This window comes from Schistocerca cancellata, chromosome 11, assembly GCF_023864275.1.
Source record: "Schistocerca cancellata isolate TAMUIC-IGC-003103 chromosome 11, iqSchCanc2.1, whole genome shotgun sequence".
In the NCBI taxonomy this organism is placed as follows: Eukaryota; Metazoa; Arthropoda; class Insecta; order Orthoptera; family Acrididae; genus Schistocerca; species Schistocerca cancellata.
In genome coordinates, this window is record NC_064636.1 from 26,827,829 (window position 1) to 26,846,071 (window position 18,243).

At 41.6% G+C, this 18,243-nt stretch overlaps 1 protein-coding gene across 1 annotated transcript in view; it reads left to right on the forward strand.

Annotated features, from left to right (window-relative positions):
• Nucleotides 1–17,073, forward strand: part of LOC126108494 (6-phosphogluconate dehydrogenase, decarboxylating) — a 159,004-nt gene extending 141,931 nt beyond the window's left edge. The window contains exons 7-9 of the mRNA XM_049913751.1: nucleotides 747–880; nucleotides 10,066–10,288; nucleotides 15,449–17,073. Of these exons, the coding sequence (XP_049769708.1) occupies nucleotides 747–880; nucleotides 10,066–10,288; nucleotides 15,449–15,568 (477 nt within the window). The 3' untranslated portion in view covers nucleotides 15,569–17,073. The remainder of the gene's footprint in view (nucleotides 1–746; nucleotides 881–10,065; nucleotides 10,289–15,448) is intronic.
• The last annotated feature ends 1,170 nt before the right edge of the window (nucleotides 17,074–18,243 follow it).

The following is an 18,243-nucleotide window of genomic DNA, read 5'->3' on the forward strand; positions in this document are numbered from 1 at the left end:
GCGCAGTCTTTGTTTCGCCTTCCCCAGAATATTATATATATGGTCTTTCCAATTTAAGTTGCTCGTAATTGTAATTCCTCGGCATTTAGTCAGATTGACAGCCCTTAGATTTGTGCAATTTATCGTATACCCAAAATTTATCGTATTTCTTTTAGTACCCATGTGGATGACCTCGCACTTTCCTTTGTTTAGTGACAATTGCCACTTTTTGTAGCATACAGAAATACTCTCTATCTCATTTTGTAATTGGAATTGACTGTCCGATGATTTTACTAGACGGTAAATTACAGTGTCATCTGCAAACAATCTAAGGGGACTGTTCAGATTATCACCTAGATGATTTATGTAAATCAGGAACAGAAGAAGGCCTATGACACTACCTTGCGGAACACCAGATATCAGTTCTGTTCTACTCGACGATTACCGTCTATCACTACTAACTGTGACCTCTCTGAGAGGAAATCACGAATCCAGTCACACAACTGAGACGATACTCCATACGAACGCAATTTGATTAATAGTCGCTTGTGAGGAACGGTATTGAGATGAAGAGCGAGGGTCCCGAGAAACTTCCCACGGGCACACCCGAAGTTACATCTGACTGTGACTCTCCGTCTGAGATAACATAGTCTGTCCTCCCTATCAAAGTCCTCAGTCCAGCTACAAAGAGACCTTTGCATTAATCCAATTGCACTATCAGTTAAAGCTGTGTACAGAGAATTGCTTAGACGTGTTCTTCTTTGCAGGCCCTGTACGCGTCTAAAATAGTGTCGTACGCGCAAGGCTTCATGCTGCTGCGAGAGGCGGCCAAAGTGCACAACTGGGACCTGAACTACGGAGCGATCGCCCTGATGTGGCGCGGCGGCTGCATCATCAGGAGGTGAGTGTGGAGAGCGGGGCAGTGCGGCTCGACACGCTTTCCAGGGCTTGTGCGCTCACTTGCAAAGTTAGGTGGTCTCGTGACAGTCGTTCGGGGCAGTCTTTCGTTTCCAGCTGTACTCTGGGATGGCTCACTGTTTCCTCCCACATTGAGTCACAGAAATAGTTTATTCTTTCACTTTGTGGGCTAAAGGCTGTAGCGATACAGTGATAGTAAGATAAAAATGCCTCGTCACGTCGTAAGGGTACTGAACCGCTGTATGTACTTAGTGTCGCATTAAGAATTGAGGACTCCTACTGGGGAATAACTTTAATTGGCGGTATCACAACTCGATGACATACATGACACCGTGGATTTAAGTTGGAGACATTCTCATTTTTATTTATGTAAAAACACAGTTCACTGATTACCAGTTCACAAACAGTCCTCTTTATGAAACTTCCTGGCAGATTAAAACTGTGTGCCCGACCGAGACTCGAACTCGGGACCTTTGCCTTTCACGGGCAAGTGCTCTACCATCTGAGCTACCGAAGCAAGACTCACACCCGGTCCTCACAGCTTTGCTTCTGCCAGTACCTCGTCTCCTACCTTCCAAACTTTACAGAAGCTCTCCTGCGAAAAGCAAAGGTCCCGAGTTCGAGTCTCGGTCGGGCACACAGTTTTAATCTGCCAGGAAGTTTCATATCAGCGCACACTCTGCTGCAGAGTGAAAATCTCATTCTGGAAAAAGTCCTCTTTATATTATTAATTATTCGACAGTTAGCATATAATTAACTGGGTTTCCTTCATGCAAATAGTAAAAGCAGTTAGTTACTGCTTAAATTGACGATAGTCTGGCAGACAGTGCAACTGCTGTCGCCTGCTGAGATGGTGACCTGCTTGTCACCTTTCCACATCACAACTTTCTTAGCTTAGCCAGCCACGACACATTCTTTTGTGACGTTTTAGTGTGACACTGAACTGTGGAGTTTGTCACAGCATTTTGTCCTATCTGGTGGTCTAAATTTCCAAAGATTACAATAAAATATTTTCACTTTTTAACATGTGCTGTAATAATTTATAATCTATTGAAGACCTTGGCTGTAAACAGTGGTAAGAAAAATTGGACGAGAACCAGAATTTTGCATATGAAACATTGTGTGATCACCATATTTATTTGAATTCGAGACGACTCTGAATGTGAGACAGCACTCCATTGTTCAACAATGCATTACAGAAAAACAGATATACTCATATTAGTCTTATTTTGGTTACATTATTCCAGGTAATTGAAGGAGGCAATAAAAGTAGTGGTACATAGAAAATAAAATTGGACAAAAACCTTCCTAAGATATATGAGGGTTGGAACTTAAATAGTGGCAACACTGCTGTGGGGACACTATGCAATGGAATCTACTACTGTCGCTGATAACAAACGTTGTTGACATACCTATCTTAACTCCGAGCAAATGGACACATCACCGGCGTGCGCACCATCGAGGAAAACACACTCACTTGTGAGTGAGTGGTCTAGCGTGACAGTGTCACTACGTTTTCGAAACAGGAACAATGGAGTTGGATCAAGATTGAATGTCCCAGAGGTCATACAGCACGACAGTGTCATCGAGGTCTTAGAAGAACGCGGAGAATCGGCATTGCCGTATAGAACAGTGGCACGTTGGGTAAAAGCAGGATGATAGGGCACGTGTTATGACACTGGGTAAGAACTTGAATAGTATTTTTTTTTTCATCAGTCTACTGACTGGTTTGATGCGGCCCACCACGAATTCCTTTCCTGTGCTAACCTCTTCATCTCAGAGTAGCACTTGCAACCTACGTCCTCAATTATTTGCTTGACGTATTCCAATCTCTGTCTTCCTCTACAGTTTATGCCCTCTACAGCTCCCTCTAGTACCATGGAAGTCATTCCTCATGTCTTAGCAGATGTCCTATCATCCTGTCCCTTCTCCTTACAGTGTCTTCCACATATTCCTTTCTTCTCCGATTCTGCGTAGAACCTCCTCATTCCTTACCTTATCAGTCCACCTAATTTTCAACATTCGTCTACAGCACCACATCTCAATGCTTCGATTCTCTTCTGTTCCGGTTTTCCCACAGTCCATGTTTCACTACCATACAATGCTGTACTCCAGACGTACACCCTCAGAAATTTCTTCCTCAAATTAAGGCCGGTATTTGATATTAGTAGACTTCTCTTGGCCAGAAATGCCTTTTTTGCCATAGCGAGTCTGCTTTTGATGTCCTCCTTGCTCCGTCCGTCATTGGTTATTTTACTGCCTAGGTAGCAGAATTCCTTAACTTCATTGACTTGGTGACCATCAATCCTGATGTTAAGTTTCTCGCTATTCTGATTTCTACTACTTCTCATTACCTTCGTCTTTCTCCGATTTACTCTCAAACCATACTGTGTACTCATTAGACTGTTCATTCCGTTCAGCAGATCATTTAATTCTTCTTCACTTTCACTCAGGATAGCAATGTCATCAGCGAACCGTATCATTGATATCCTTTCACCTTGTATTTTAATTCCACTCCTGAACCTTTCTTTTATTTCCATCATTGCTTCCTCGATGTACAGATTGAAGAGTAGGGGCGAAAGGCGAAAGCCTTGTCTTACACCCATCTTAATACGAGCACTTCGTTCTTGATCGTCCGCTCTTATTATTCCCTCTTGGTTGTTGTACATATTGTATATGACCCGTCTCTCCCTATAGCTTACCCCTACTTTTTTCAGAATTTCGAACAGCTTGCACCATTTTATGTTGTCGAACGCTTTTTCCAGGTCGACAAATCCTATGAAAGTGTCTTGATTTTTCTTTAGCTTTGCTTCCATTATTAGCCGTAATGTCAGAATTGCCTCTCTCGTCCCCTTACTTTTCCTAAAGCCAAACTGATCATCACCTACCGCATTCTCAATTTTCTTTTCCATTCTTCTGTATATTATTCTTGTAAGCAGCTTCGATGCATGAGCTGTTAAGCTGATTGTGCGATAATTCTCGCACTTGTCAACTCTTGCTGTCTTCGGAATTGTGTGGATGATGCTTTTCCGAAAGTCAGATGGTATATCGCCAGACTCATATATTCTACACACCAACGTTAATAGTCGTTTTGTTGCCACTTCCCCCAATGATTTTAGAAATTCTGATGTAATGTTATCTATCTCTTCTGCCTTATTTGACCGTAAGTCCTCCAAAGCTCTTTTAAATTCCGATTCTAATACTGGATCCCCTATCTCTTCTAAATCGACTCCAGTTTCTTCTTCTATCACATCAGACAAATCTTCACCCTCATAGAGGCTTTCAATGTATTCTTTTCACCTATCTGCTCTCTCCTCTGCATTTAACAGTGGAATTCCCGTTGCACTCTTAATGTTACCACCGTTGCTTTTAATGTCACCAAAGGTTGTTTTGACTTGTCTGTATGCTGAGTCTGTCCTTCCGACAATCATATGTTTTTTGATGTCTTCACATTTTTCCTGCAGCCATTTCGTTTTAGCTTCCCTGCACTTCCTATTTATTTCATTCCTCAGCGACTTGTATTTCTGTATTCCTGCTTTTCCCAGAACATGTTTGTACTTCCTCCTTTCATCAATCAACTGAAGTATTTCTTCTGTTACCCATGGTTTCTTCGTAGCTACCTTCTTTGTACCTATGTTTTCCTTCCCAACTTCTGTGATGACCCTTTTTAGAGATGTCCATTCATCTTCATCTGTACTGCCTACTGCGCTATTCCTTATTGCTGTATCTATAGCGTTAGAGAACTTCAAACGTATCTCGTCATTCCTTAGTACTTCCGTATCCCACTTCTTTGCGTATTGATTCTTCCTGACTAATGTCTTGAACTTCAGCCTACTCTTCATCACTACTATATTGTGATTGAGTCTATATCTGCTCCTGGGTACGCCTTACAATCCAGTATCTGATTTCGGAATGTCTGTCTCACCATGATGTAATCTAATTGAAATCTTCCCGTATCTCCCAGCCTTTTCCAACTATACCTCCTCCTCTTGTGATTCTTGAACAGGGTATTCGCTATTACTAACTGAAACTTGTTACAGAACTCAATTAGTCTTTCTCCTCTTTCATTCCTTGTCCCAAGCCCATAGTCTCCTGTAACCTTTTCTTCTACTCCTTCCCCTACAACTGCATTCCAGTCGCCCATGACTATTAGATTTTCGTCCCACTTTTCATACTGCATTACCCTTTCAATATCTTCATACACTTTCTCTATGTGTTCATCTTCAGCTTGCGATGTCGGCTGTATGCCTGAACTATCGTTGTCGGTGTTGGTCTGCTGTCGATTCTGATTAGAACAACCCGGTCACTGAACTGTTCACAGTAACCTACCATCTGCCCTACCTTCCTATTCATAACGAATCCTACACCTGTTACACCATTTTCTGCTGCTGTTGATATTACCCGATACTCCTCTGACCAGAAATCCTTGTCTTTCTTCCACTTCACTTCACTGACCCCTACTATATCTAGATTGAGTACTAGGAGGTGGTATAGAGGGTACAGTCTGGTGAAGGCATAGATTGGAATACATCCAAGAATTAACTGAGGATATCTGGTGCAAGTTCTACTCTTGAGATAAGGAGGTTGACACAGGAGAGGAAGTCAGTCAGAAGACTAATGGCAGGCAAGCAGGAGCGGGAAAAGCAGGGCCGGGGGGCGAAAGCAGGTAATAGAAGTCTGCCACGAGAAGCAATTTTAGTGTCTCGAGTCGCATTGAATATTTTGTGATATAAATGGTTCAGAAATCAAAGTGCGTAACATCTGTAAGTGATTGTATTACTGAAATAATTTTTTTTTCTTAGACATTATCTTTACAGTTTGTACAGAAGTTAATCCTTATGTGGCTACAAAGACAGTTTGTCCTGCCTGCCTAGCCAGCTGACGGGAGCAAATGTATTGTGCGTCTGGCTGATTCGGCCCGATACGTGTCACAGGCTGTGCCAACTGTATGCTAATCGCATGTTCCGGCCTGCAGTAATACTCTTTATAAAATTAGTATTGCACTGTGTGGTCACAGTGGTTGCAGTGTGATAAACATGAAAGGGCTCCTCAAAACTAACCCGCATTTTCTGCTATAAGTTTATCCTGGGCTGAGAAAAAAGTTACTTTAGAAAAATAAGAACTTTTTTGTCATAGAAAAATTCTATCACTTGAAATTTACACTACCATTGTATTTTATTTATTTTATTTTACACATATACTTCCGTAGGGCAAATTGAGGAGCAAATCTTGAAGGTTACGGAGTGTCAGTACATGAAACTACAACATAAAAGTAATAACAGAAAAAATAAAATGTTTATGAACAAAAAAAAGACAAGCCATAAGACACAGTCAACAAAATAGCACAGGAATCAGCTTAATTTTTCAAGGAATTCCTCAACAGAATAGGAGGTGTGAATTATGAGAAATCTCTTCAGTTTTGATTTGAAAGTGCATGGATTACTGCTAAGCTTTTTGAATTCTTGTGGTAGCTTCTTGAAACTGCATGCAGCAGTATACTGCACACCTTTCTGCGCAAGAGTCAATGAAGTCCGATCCAAATGCAGACTGGATTTCTGCCCAGTATTAACTGAGTGAAAGCTGCTAATTGTTGGGAATAAGCTGATATTGTCAACAATAAATGACAACAAAGAATATATATATATATATATTGAGAGGCCAATGTCAGAATACCCAGACTAGTGAACAGGGGTCGACAGAGGTTCGCAAACCTACACTACTTATTGCACGAACCGCTTGTTTCTGAGCCAACCTATTAAACTTAAAATGTCATTAACATTGGACAAGTACGCCAAGCTGTATAGTTTTAACATGAGTAGTTCCTTGCGAAGATGCCCAAAAATTGGACAGTTTGTACTACAGTCATAAATTAAAATAATTATTGACCCTAAAAACCAAATTGTATGATATAATCTGGTGCAGAATTAAACACGAAAAAGACTGGTATAACTCTTTTTCTGCTAGACCATTTGTTCATTTGCAATTGCAGTCTAAAGTTGATTCTCTCTAATAAGAAAACCACCTGCTTCCTTTTTTCTCTTTAAACTTGGCACAATCAGTTCGATTTATCTAAGTTTTGTTGGATAATTCATGTCCTTCCATGTTATATATGTTTGTATCGTGTACTTCATAGATTAGGAAATCAAATTTCATTTGTTTGGCCTTCTGGGTGGCAGTGCGTGTTGCCAAAAAACTGCACGTACCGGCTGAACTGTTCTCCTTTTGTAGTATCTGATACATCCGTTCATCACGGCAATTCGTGCCCTTCAGATTGTGTATATTTGTGCCCTTTGTATTATGCAGGCCGGGAAATCGGATTACATCTATCAGATTGACTCGTAAGCAGAAAGCGTCCAGGAGCAGGTGAAAGCTGTAGCTTCCGACATTATGAAAAGAGCGGATAACGACAGCAGTGAAAGGAATGTTGAAGCCGAGACAACAGTGTGATGCCATTCTATTGTTCACGTTTACCTGCTCCTGCGTCGAGGCATAGGTGAATGCCCTTAGCCGTCAGACTGTCCTACCTGCTAGGTGTAAAAGAATGCCTGTAGCCGTCTGGCGTCTGGACATTCTACCTGCCACATGTACATATACACCCGTAGCCATCAGGGCATTCTACCTACAAGGCAGACAAGTGTGCCCATACCTGCAGAAGGCATAAAATATTTATATGCTCTACTTTGCTATGTTTCAAGTAGACAAAAGTGGGTGTGTTGTACACAGAGTATAGCTCGGGCCTGTCCTGGGAATGGAGGGCCTGTGGAAGTTGGAGTGACTTTGCAGTGGTACGGGATGTGTCTGCGTGTTGCCAACCTTAGCTACTAAGCAAAGTTTGCTGTAGCATTGTATTGGATGGGGGTGGGGGGTGAATACTAACATCATTTCCCATTCATCTCTCCTCCCACTGCAATACTCCATAAGCTAGGTGGTGATTTTGTGCTTATGCTTCCAGCTTCCCGTGCAAAAGGGCCAGGTTTTATTGCGCATGTAGTGGTATGTGACATTGAGGCACTATCGGACACTGCTCATTATAAAATAGGCGACTGCTGTGCTCTAAACACATTTTTCATATTTAATAACTTTTAAATGAGAGCACTTTTTGGCTACAATTTTCCACCTACTAAATTAGTGTTTTACAATTACCTGCACAGTGGCACATTATAATGCAAAAGAAGTACTTCAGAGTCAACTTGGCTTAGTTAATGGATGATTTTTGGTACATAACTAAGCACACAAATGGAAACATTTCTGCCTCAAATGACTTCGTACTGTTGTTGCAACTGATTCTAGGCACTGACAACTTTACAGAGGGATAGTGAACCTGTTTCACACAAAATACTCTGCCTCTCAAATACATACTGAGCCCATCAATCACGCTACCATGCCAGATACTTGTGTACGCGCTATTTATAAAATTCTTAACTGCACTGAAGCATATGCCAGTATTAGTATGTCACAGCTACACTGCGTGATCAAAAGTATCTGGACACCCACAGAAACATATGTTTTTCATATTAGATGCATTGTGCTGCCACCTACTGCCAGGTACTCCATATCAGCAACCTCAGTAATCATTAGGCATCGTGAGAGAGCAGAATGTGACACCCCGCGAAACTCTGACTTTGAATGTGGTCAGGTGATTGGGTGTCACTTGTGTCATACATCTCTATGTGAGATTTCCACACTCCTAAACATCCCTAGGTCTGCTGTTTCTGATGTGATAGTGAAGTGGAAATGTGAGGGGACACGTACAGCACAAAAGCGTACAGGCCGACCTCGTCTGTCGAATGACAGAGACCGCCAACAGTTGAAGGGGGTCGTAATGTGTAATAGGCAGACATATGTCCAGATCATCACACAGGAATTCCAGACTGCATCAGGATCCCTTGCAAGCACTAAGACAGTTAGGTGGGAGGTGAGAAAACTTGGATTTCACGGTCGAGTGGCTGCTTATAAACCACACATCACACTGGTAAATGCCAAATGACACCTCACTTGGTGTAAGGAGTGTAAACATTGGACAATCGAACAATGGAAAAACATTGTGTGGAGACGAATCACGGTACACAATGTGGCGATCCGATGGCAGGGTGTGGGTATGGCGAATGCCCGGTGAACGTCATCTGCTAGCGTGTGCAGTGCCAACAGTTAAATTCGGAGGCGGTGGTGTTATGGTGTGGTCGTGTTTTCCATGGAGGGGGCTTACACCCCTTTTTGTCTTGCGTGGCACTGTCACAGCACAGGCCTACATTGATGTTTTAAGCACCCTCTTGCTTACCACTGTTGAGGAGCCATTCAGGGATAAAGGTTGCCTCTTTCAACACGATGAAGCACCTGTTCATAGCGCACAGCCTGTGGCGGAGTGGTTACACGGCAATAGCATCCCTGTAATGGACTGGCCTGCGCAGAGTCCTGACCTGAATCCTACAGAACAGCTTCGGGATGTTTTGGGATGCCAGCTTTATGCCAGGCCTCACTGACCGACATCGATACTTTTGCTCAGTGCAGCACTCCGTGAAGAATGGGCTGCCATTCCCCAAGAAACCTTCCAACACACGGTTGTACATATGCCTGTGAGAGTGGAAGCTGTCATCAAGGCTAAGGGTGGGCCAACACCATATTGAATTGCGACATTACCGATGGAGGTCACCACGAACTTGCAAGTCATTTTCAGCCGGGTGTCCGGATACTTTTGATCACATGATGTATTTGTAAATATTGAAAAATGACAAAGGAATTACATCACGGTTTGTCACTTTGCAAACACAGTTTTTATTTTGATGATTTACATTTAAACTCAATGTAGTGTTAACATTTTTATGTAGATTATGTTATTCTTTTCAGTGTTGCGTATGTCACTCAGATATTGAAAAGTTGTTGAAACTGTGCAAATCTTTCATTTAGAAACAACTATTAATGAAATTTAAAATATCTTAAGAACTGATATTAACCCATGAAATAAATGTTAAAAAAGTACAGAAAACGTTTAATTGACTGTGATGAAATTAAATGTTGTCTAAGAGTAAAATGATGTAGTAAAAATACATGTGTATAAGGTTGTTTAGTGATCTGGAATCGTAGTTCAGTTAAAAGTCCAGATTCAGTTAGATCACAGTGTGCATTTACTCTCGAACCACTCCTGACCAGTCTTCTGCACTTTACCCCCAGCGTCTTCCTGGGTAACATAAAGGCGGCGTTCGACAAGAACCCGTCGCTGCCGAACCTGCTGTTGGACGACTTTTTCAAGAGCGCAGTAGAGCGGTGCCAGAACTCGTGGCGCGATGTGGTGTCTGCGGCGGTGCAGCTGGGCATCCCGACGCCCACCTTCAGCACGGCACTCGCCTTCTACGATGGCTACCGCAGCCCGCGTCTGCCGGCCAACCTCATCCAGGTGAGGGGTCCGAGTGTGTCTGCTTGTTGAGGTTGCTACTTTTTTTATGTTGGGATGTTGCTTTTCTTTTCGTATTTGTACGTGGGTATTTATTCCTGTGAATTCTGATATCTCTCTCTCTCTCTCTCTCTCTCTCTCTCTCTCTCTCTCTCTCTCTCTCTCTCTCTGTGTCTGTGTCTGTGTGTGTGTGTGTGTGTGGGGGGGGGGGGGGGGGGGGGGCGCCAGCATGCGCAACAAGCAATATTATTTTTTGTGTTCCCATCCAGTAGGCATGTTCTGTTTCCTTGGCAAATTTCATTGCTGAAATGTTCTTCGCATATCAGCCATTTCACGGTGTAGTCATCACTCAACATTTCAATGAGTTTCCTACTCATCTCCAGGTGAAGTGATAAGTTGGAAACTTCTTGAAACATTAAGACAATCTTACTTAGCTGATAACCCAGGAAGATTTCACTAAATTTGAGATGGCTGGTTTTTTTTTTTTTTTTGGTTGAGTCCATATTGACAGTTACCGACGGGGGTAGGGTGTGGCATAGCAGTGAACACCCCGGACTTGGCATTGAGGAGGACAATGGTTCAAATCCCTCCTGTCCAACCACCCAGATTTAGGTTTCCCAAACCCCCTCCCCTCCAGTCACGAACAGTTTAATTTTTTCCAAGCTGTCAGCATTTGTGCCTAAGATTTCTCTCAGGTGATCATTAGTGTTTGTCCCCCACGGCAATTTTTGTGTTTGAAGGCAAGTGCTTTTTTTAGAATGGCGCTGAAACAAGTGACCAGTTTCACCTATGCTGAAAATATCCTTCATTTAGTATTGCTGTGTAAGTTACTGCATTCTGTCATTCACTAACAATTTCTATATCTACACCACTTTGTTTGTCCCATACTGTTTTGTAGGACACATTGTACTGTTCTTCAAACCCGTCAATCGTCCTGCTATATGTGGAGAAGTCCTAGATTCCTAGCACCTCGGCCATTGCCTTTCCGTGCAACATTGTGCCATTCACTTGCTGTATGAATCCAGTTCTGTGTAATTTCTTCTAGCTTTGCATATTTAGAATAACTAGCATATTTCATTCCCCCCCCCCCCACTACTTCCAAAATAGTCTTTGTTTTTAATGATGGTGTTCAGCAAGACACAGGTATTCCTAGACTCTGTGCTAATGCAATATGTGATCTGTGATGAACTTCAACTCCTTCGAGAATTTTTACTTTCTGTTCCATTGAAAGGGTTTTCCTGTCCCTCCAAACCACTGAATTGCATGGCAGAGGGTATTTAATGTTGGACCACATGTCATGTGTAAGAAATATTGCTATCTTATGTCATAATGTATCAGTAGTATTATCTACCTCAGTTATCGCTGGCTTCTGGAGCCGGGTGTGCCTTTTCTCTGAGGCAGCATTATCATACTGTATAATGAAAACAGTGCCCCAGTGTCAGCACTTGTTCGCCGTTTCTGAGTTAGCAGGAAGAATTTCTGGGAGCCTCTGGATGGAACAGCTGTACGCAGCCGTGTGGAGGACAAGTAGTAGGAAGAATTTGGTAGAAAGTGCAATTAATAGTAGTTGAAAGTTGTACGTCAATTTGTAGGAGAAAAGTATTTCAGTAATTCAATTATTTCACTGAGAGCCATGCAGGATTAGTTAACAGATTTACAGTTGATATGGTGTTGTGTTTGAGAATCAGTAATTGCCTTGGAGAAGCATGTAGATAGTAGAAGGTAAAAGGAAAAAGTTTCTGTGATCAGTGATTTCCTGTTTAGTTAATGTGGGGACACAATGTAGCAATGACTACTTTGCTGTAGATGTGAATCAGACATAACTGTTAATATTAGATGGGATGAGTGTATGCATTATGGAAGTGTGTTGCAAGGTAAAGGGACAATAAAACAAAGTAATTTTACTTGTACTGTTACTACTTCAAATTGAAATTTGATTCTTTAGTTGAATAACTTTATACTTGAAATGTACAATAGATACATATTCACTTTTATTTCTTAACTAAGTGTGTTTTCTACGCAGAGTTTCCATACTTGAGTAAGACAGTCTGATAGCTGCAAAATTAACCTAAAAATAGACACGAAAAGACATTAATAAAGAGCAGTGGAGCTTTACACATGGTTTTCTCCTGTTCCATTCATGTATGGGCCACAGGAAGAATGACTAAACGTACGTGTGTGTGTGTGTGTGTGTGTGTGTGTTTTTTTGCGCACTTTAATTAATCTCATCTTGTATTTGCAGTGCCTATGTGAGTGACACAAGAAGCTATAGTATACTCCTAGATTTGTCACTTAAAGATGATTCTTGAAACTTTGTGAGTAGGCTTTCTCAAGATAGAAAGCCTTAAAAGTGTCTGCCAGTTCAGTTTTTTCAGAATCTCTGTAACACTCTGCCACAGATCAAACAAACCTGTGAACATTTTATTTGTGCAGCCCTTGTCTGTATACACTCAATATCCCCGGTTTCTCCTATCTGGTCTGGGTCGCACACACGTGAGCAATATTCTAGAACTAGTTTCACAAGTGATTTGTAAGCAATCTCCTTTGTAGTGTGATTACACTTGTCCAATATTCTACCAATAAACCAATGTCTGCGTCCTGATTTACCTACAACTGAGTGTGTGTGATCATTCCATTCCATGTCCCTACAAAATGTGACACCTTGGAATTTGTATGAGTTGTCTGATTCCAACTCTGACATGTTGATTTACGATTTTTAGTTGAGAAGTGCCAATTTCGTGTTTCTAAACATTTAAAGCAAATTGTCAGTCTTTGCATCATATGGAAATCTTACCTGTACAGTATTTCATTATATAGATAACTACAGAATGTTTACCAATCAGTTAATCGCAGTTCATCATGAACTAATCTGTGAGTAACCTTGGTATAACACAGGTTTCCCATTTAGTTAATCTAGGTTCATTTTTATGGTAATCTAAGACTTACTGCTTTATGCAGTTGGCCACCAATAATAATATGGAGACCAGATAAAAATGATACTGACATTTTGACTGAGAGAATATATAATTGTTGTAAAAGATGAGGGTAATCCCAAAAGTAAGGTTCCTATTTTATTTTATACGAGGTGCATTCAAGTTCTAAGGCCTCCGATTTTTTTTCTAATTAACTACTCACCCGAAATCGATGAACCTGACGTTACTTCTCGACGTAATCGCCCTGCAGACGTACACATTTTTCACAACGCTGACGCCATGATTCCATGGCAGCGGCGAAGGCTTCTTTAGGAGTCTATTTTGACCACTGGAAAATCGCTGAGGCAATAGCAACACGGCTGGTGAATGTGCGGCCACGGAGAGTGTCTTTCGTTGTTGGAAAAAGCCAAAAGTCACTAGGAGCCAGGTCAGGTGAGTAGGGAGCATGAGGAATCACTTCAAAGTTGTTATCACGAAGAAACTGTTGCGTAACTTTAGCTCGATGTGCGGGTGCGTTGTCTCGGTGAAACAGACGTTTTTGTTGCAGTGCATGAAGGAATTTGTTCTTCAAAACATTTTCGTAGGATGCACCTGTTACCGTAGTGCCCTTTGGAATGCAATGGGTAAGTATTACTCCCTCGCTGTCCCAGAACATGGACACCATCATTTTTTCAGCACTGGCGGTTACCAGAAATTTTTTTGGTGGCGGTGAATCTGTGTGCTTCCATTGAGCTGACTGGCACTTTGTTTCTGGATTGAAAAATGGCATCCACGTCTCATCTATTGTCACAACCGACGAAAAGAAAGTCCCATTCATGCTGTCGTTGAACGTCAACATTGCTCGGCAACGTGCCACACGGGCAGCCGTGTGGTCGTCCGTCAGCATTCGTGGCACCCACCTGGATGACACTTTTCGCATTTTCAGGACGTCATGCAGGATTGTGTGCACAGAACCGACAGAAATGCCAACTCTGGAGGCGATCTGTTCAACAGTCATTCGATGATCCCCCAAAACAATTCTCTCCACTTTCTCGATCGTGTCGTCAGACCGGCTTGTGCGAGCCCGAGGTTGTTTCGGTTTGTTGTCACACGATGTTCTGCGTTCATTAAACTGTCGCACCCACGAACGCACTTTCGACACATCCATAACTCCATCACCACATGTCTCCTTCAACTGACTATTAATTTCAATTGGTTTCACACCACCAAATTAAGAAAACGAATGATTGCACACTGTTCAAGTAAGGAAAACGTCGCCATTTTAAGTATTTAAAACAGTTCTCATTCTCGCCGCTGGCGGTAAAATTCCATCTGCCGTACGGTGCTGCCATCTCTGGGACGTATTGACAATGAACGCGGCCTCATTTTAAAACAATGCGCATGTTTCTATCTCTTTCCAGTCCAGAGAAAAAAAAATCGGAGGCCTTAGAACTTGAATGCACCTCGTAAGTACATAGACCGGTTTTTCTAGAGTGGTTTACATCAGTTTACAGCTTGAACATTTAGCTATTTTTCGACATAATCACCATGTCTGTCGATGAATTTTTGTAGACACTGTGACAGATTTTGTATCCCTGTGTCATACCAGCTCGCTGCCGTGCTGTTCAGAAGGTTATGGACCTCTTCCCACCTCGTCGTCGGAGCTGAATCACTGGGACCACAATTAATGCTGACTGAAAAAACCCAAATGGGCAATTCAGAACTGGAGAAGAGGAATGTTGAGCAAGGGCGTACACATTCTCCGTGACAAAGCTCGCCCCCACATCTCTCGGCAAACTGTTGCTGTCCTGCAACAGTTTGAGTGGAACACAATCACCCACCCACCCTATAGTCCTGACTTGGTGCCCGGTGACCATCACCTGTTCCTCCAGTTAAAAGAACATATGGCCGTAAAGCGATTCAGCTCTGACGACGAGGTGAAAGTAGAGGTTCATAACTTTCTGAACAGCATGGCGGCGAGCTGGTACGACATGGGCATACAAAACCTGCCACAGCGTTTACAAAGATGTGTAGACAGTAATGGTGATTCTGTCGAAAAATAGCTAATTGTTAAGCTGTAAACTGATGTAAACCATTGTAGAAATAAACAGGTCTACGGACCTATAAAAAAATTGAGAGACCTTACTTTTGGGATTACCCTCGTAGTTACCACGTATAGAGATAGTGTTTCCAATGGGACTCCTGTGTAAATTAGTGACTAAAACAGACTCGGTGTCGATGTCGTTTGCAGGCTCAGCGGGACTACTTCGGTGCGCACACGTACGAGCTGGTGAACCAACCCGGGAAGTTCATCCACACCAACTGGACGGGCCACGGCGGGAACGTCTCTGCCAGCACCTACCAGGCGTGAGGAGGGACCTTCACAGTTCCCAACAGCTGCATTCACTGGCGGGGCAGTGACACGGACGTCTGCTCAAAACTTTCCAAACCGAAATGGGACTAATCGAGTGAAGTGTGGTTGTGGATGCTTGCGCTCTCTGGTGATGTCGACTTCTGAAACTGGCGTGCTTCCGTTTGCCGGCTGTCGTAGGGTGAAGGTTTAAATTAGCACGGTTTTATTGTACTCTAAACAGTTTATTTAATTTTAATGCAGTGGTTCAGTGCTGGCTGAAAGAGGCTGTTTTGGTTTCTCCGTCTGTCATTCTTTGTCTGTTCCTCTGATAGAAAACAAATCATTGTACACGTATGAGATGTCTCGTGGAATGGTTGTGTTAGCATTGTAACATCTGAGAATGATCTTCAGGTGGGCTATTATTAAGGTGCTGTTTTTAAACTCAGTTGTGTAGCAATTTTACTAAAGTCTACGCCATTTTTAGCAAGCTTCTCTCAGAATCCTGGCCATTTTTTTTTTTGCATCTCTTTAAGTACTACATTTTCACTATCATAAGCTTGTAAACAGATAATGAGAATGTATTTTGGAAGTAGAGAGCTGCTTTAGAAGTGGAATGGGAATATGGTGGCATCATTAATGTCAAATTACTTCATGAGGTGTCCATGATGATGAATATACTAGTAGCATAACCTTGAGGAAAGCAGCAGCTAATCAATTTTATTCAGTATGGGGAACATAGTTTTCACATTATTTGGCATATTTCAGTTCCTCTAGAAAGTGTTTTCATATGTTTCTTACAGTTAGGGCTTACCGCCAGTTTCCATTTGTTACATTTTGAACCTTTGTCTTCAGCCTCAGTGATGGTGAATTTTGATGATTTTTGTGAAAAGAAGGAAATTACTGTGATGTTATTACAGAAGGAGAGAGCAAATTGAATTTTTATAGGTAATTTAAAGTTCAGAGGGAGTCCATACCCTTATACTTACTATTATTTTTCAATGTCAGATGGTGAGCCAGTATTCAGTTAACTGATGTGCCTTAATGTTATCTAATAAGATTACTGTTACATTTAGTGTAGTCCGAGAAAGTTGAACGTGTCAGTGTGTGGTGAAATATTTATGTAAGCAAGTGAAATGTGAGTCTTTGATATGAAAAAAAGAAATGTAATAATTTGTGGAAGCATATTTTATACTGTTTTAAAAAATGTGAGCTTATAATATTGTATCCAGGTTCATTAATTATGTGCCATGCTAATGTGTTGCTTATATTGATATTTTTGGATTCTGTAATTTTCTGTTTTTGCAGAATGTGGCCTATAGCTATTGTTATAATGAATTCATGCATTCCAGTCTTCCATTTATTTTTGAGAGTATTTTATATTTTTTTCCTTCTGAGCATTAGAATTTCCTGATGGTGGGATCAGACCTGTAATGAGGGTTTGTACTGTATAGCAGGTGGCCACGGGTTCGACACCTATATTTTTTGCTTTATGTGATATTAACAATAAAACTTACTCCAGAGAAGCAATCTGATTACTTGAATCCTTCTATCACATATCACATCCTTCTATCTTATTGAAATTGTCCAGTTCACACACTGCAATCACGCAGCAGACGGTGTTTGTTGTTGTCGTCCCCCCCCCCCCCCCCTCCCCCCCCGTGGGGTACAACTGGACTCTTCTCCTGGTATCCAGTGGTAGTTGTGAGTTTCTCTGCCCAAGGTACCACTGTGGGTGTGCAGTCTGTGTGTTTATTTCTAAGGCATTATTTGGCCAACATCTAGTTACTTCCAGGGAATACTAAATACTTAACTATTCATCTGCCTTACAAAGTGATTCTCTGTCTCTCTCCTCCACCCCCTCTCCCTCTTCCTCCCTACTCAAATTACAGACTTAATGACCATTCTTACTAAGAAGCAGCCACTGTGGAAAAAACGGAATTTTTCTTCGAAGAATGGCATTATTCCACAAAGCTGTATTTTAAATTATCTTATGTGCAGTACTAGTTTCCCCCTATCCAACGCATGTGTAGTAAAAGATGTGGATACATCATTCTCACCTTATCAAAAATCAGGTGTTGTGCAGATTTGTGGACAGCATGGACATCAGCAGTCCTCATCTTGTAATGTTTACTACAAAACGCAGTGTGTACACTTGTTTATCTAACTGTTGGCATATAGTGTGACTTGTTGTAAATGTTAAAAGATAAGGACCATTAATGACCATTCTGTGCACAAATATCCAGGGAATACGATGTTTTTTTTTACCATGTATCAATGTCAGTTACTATAGATGCACTTCAGAATAGGCAGCGTCTGAATTTATTGGTGCAAATAAAAAAATTTAAACACAGCCTGGAGGAATAATGTCCTTCTTTAAATTTATTGATACTGTGGGTCCCAGCCAGAAGAAATTCCTCAGAATTTTCATCGCTGTGATGTTTAACTAGTCTAGCTAATTATGCTGATATATCTAAAAACAAAGATGATGTAACTTACCAAACGAAAGCATTGGTATGTTGATAGAGACACTAACAAACACACACACAAAATTCAAGCTTTCGCAACCCACGGTTGCTTCATCAGGAAAGAGGGAAGGAGAGGGAAAGATGAAAGGATGTGGGTTTTAAGGGAGAGGGTAAGGAGTCATTCGTATTCGTTTCACGTTTTTTACCGTAGATATATTTTTCCAACGT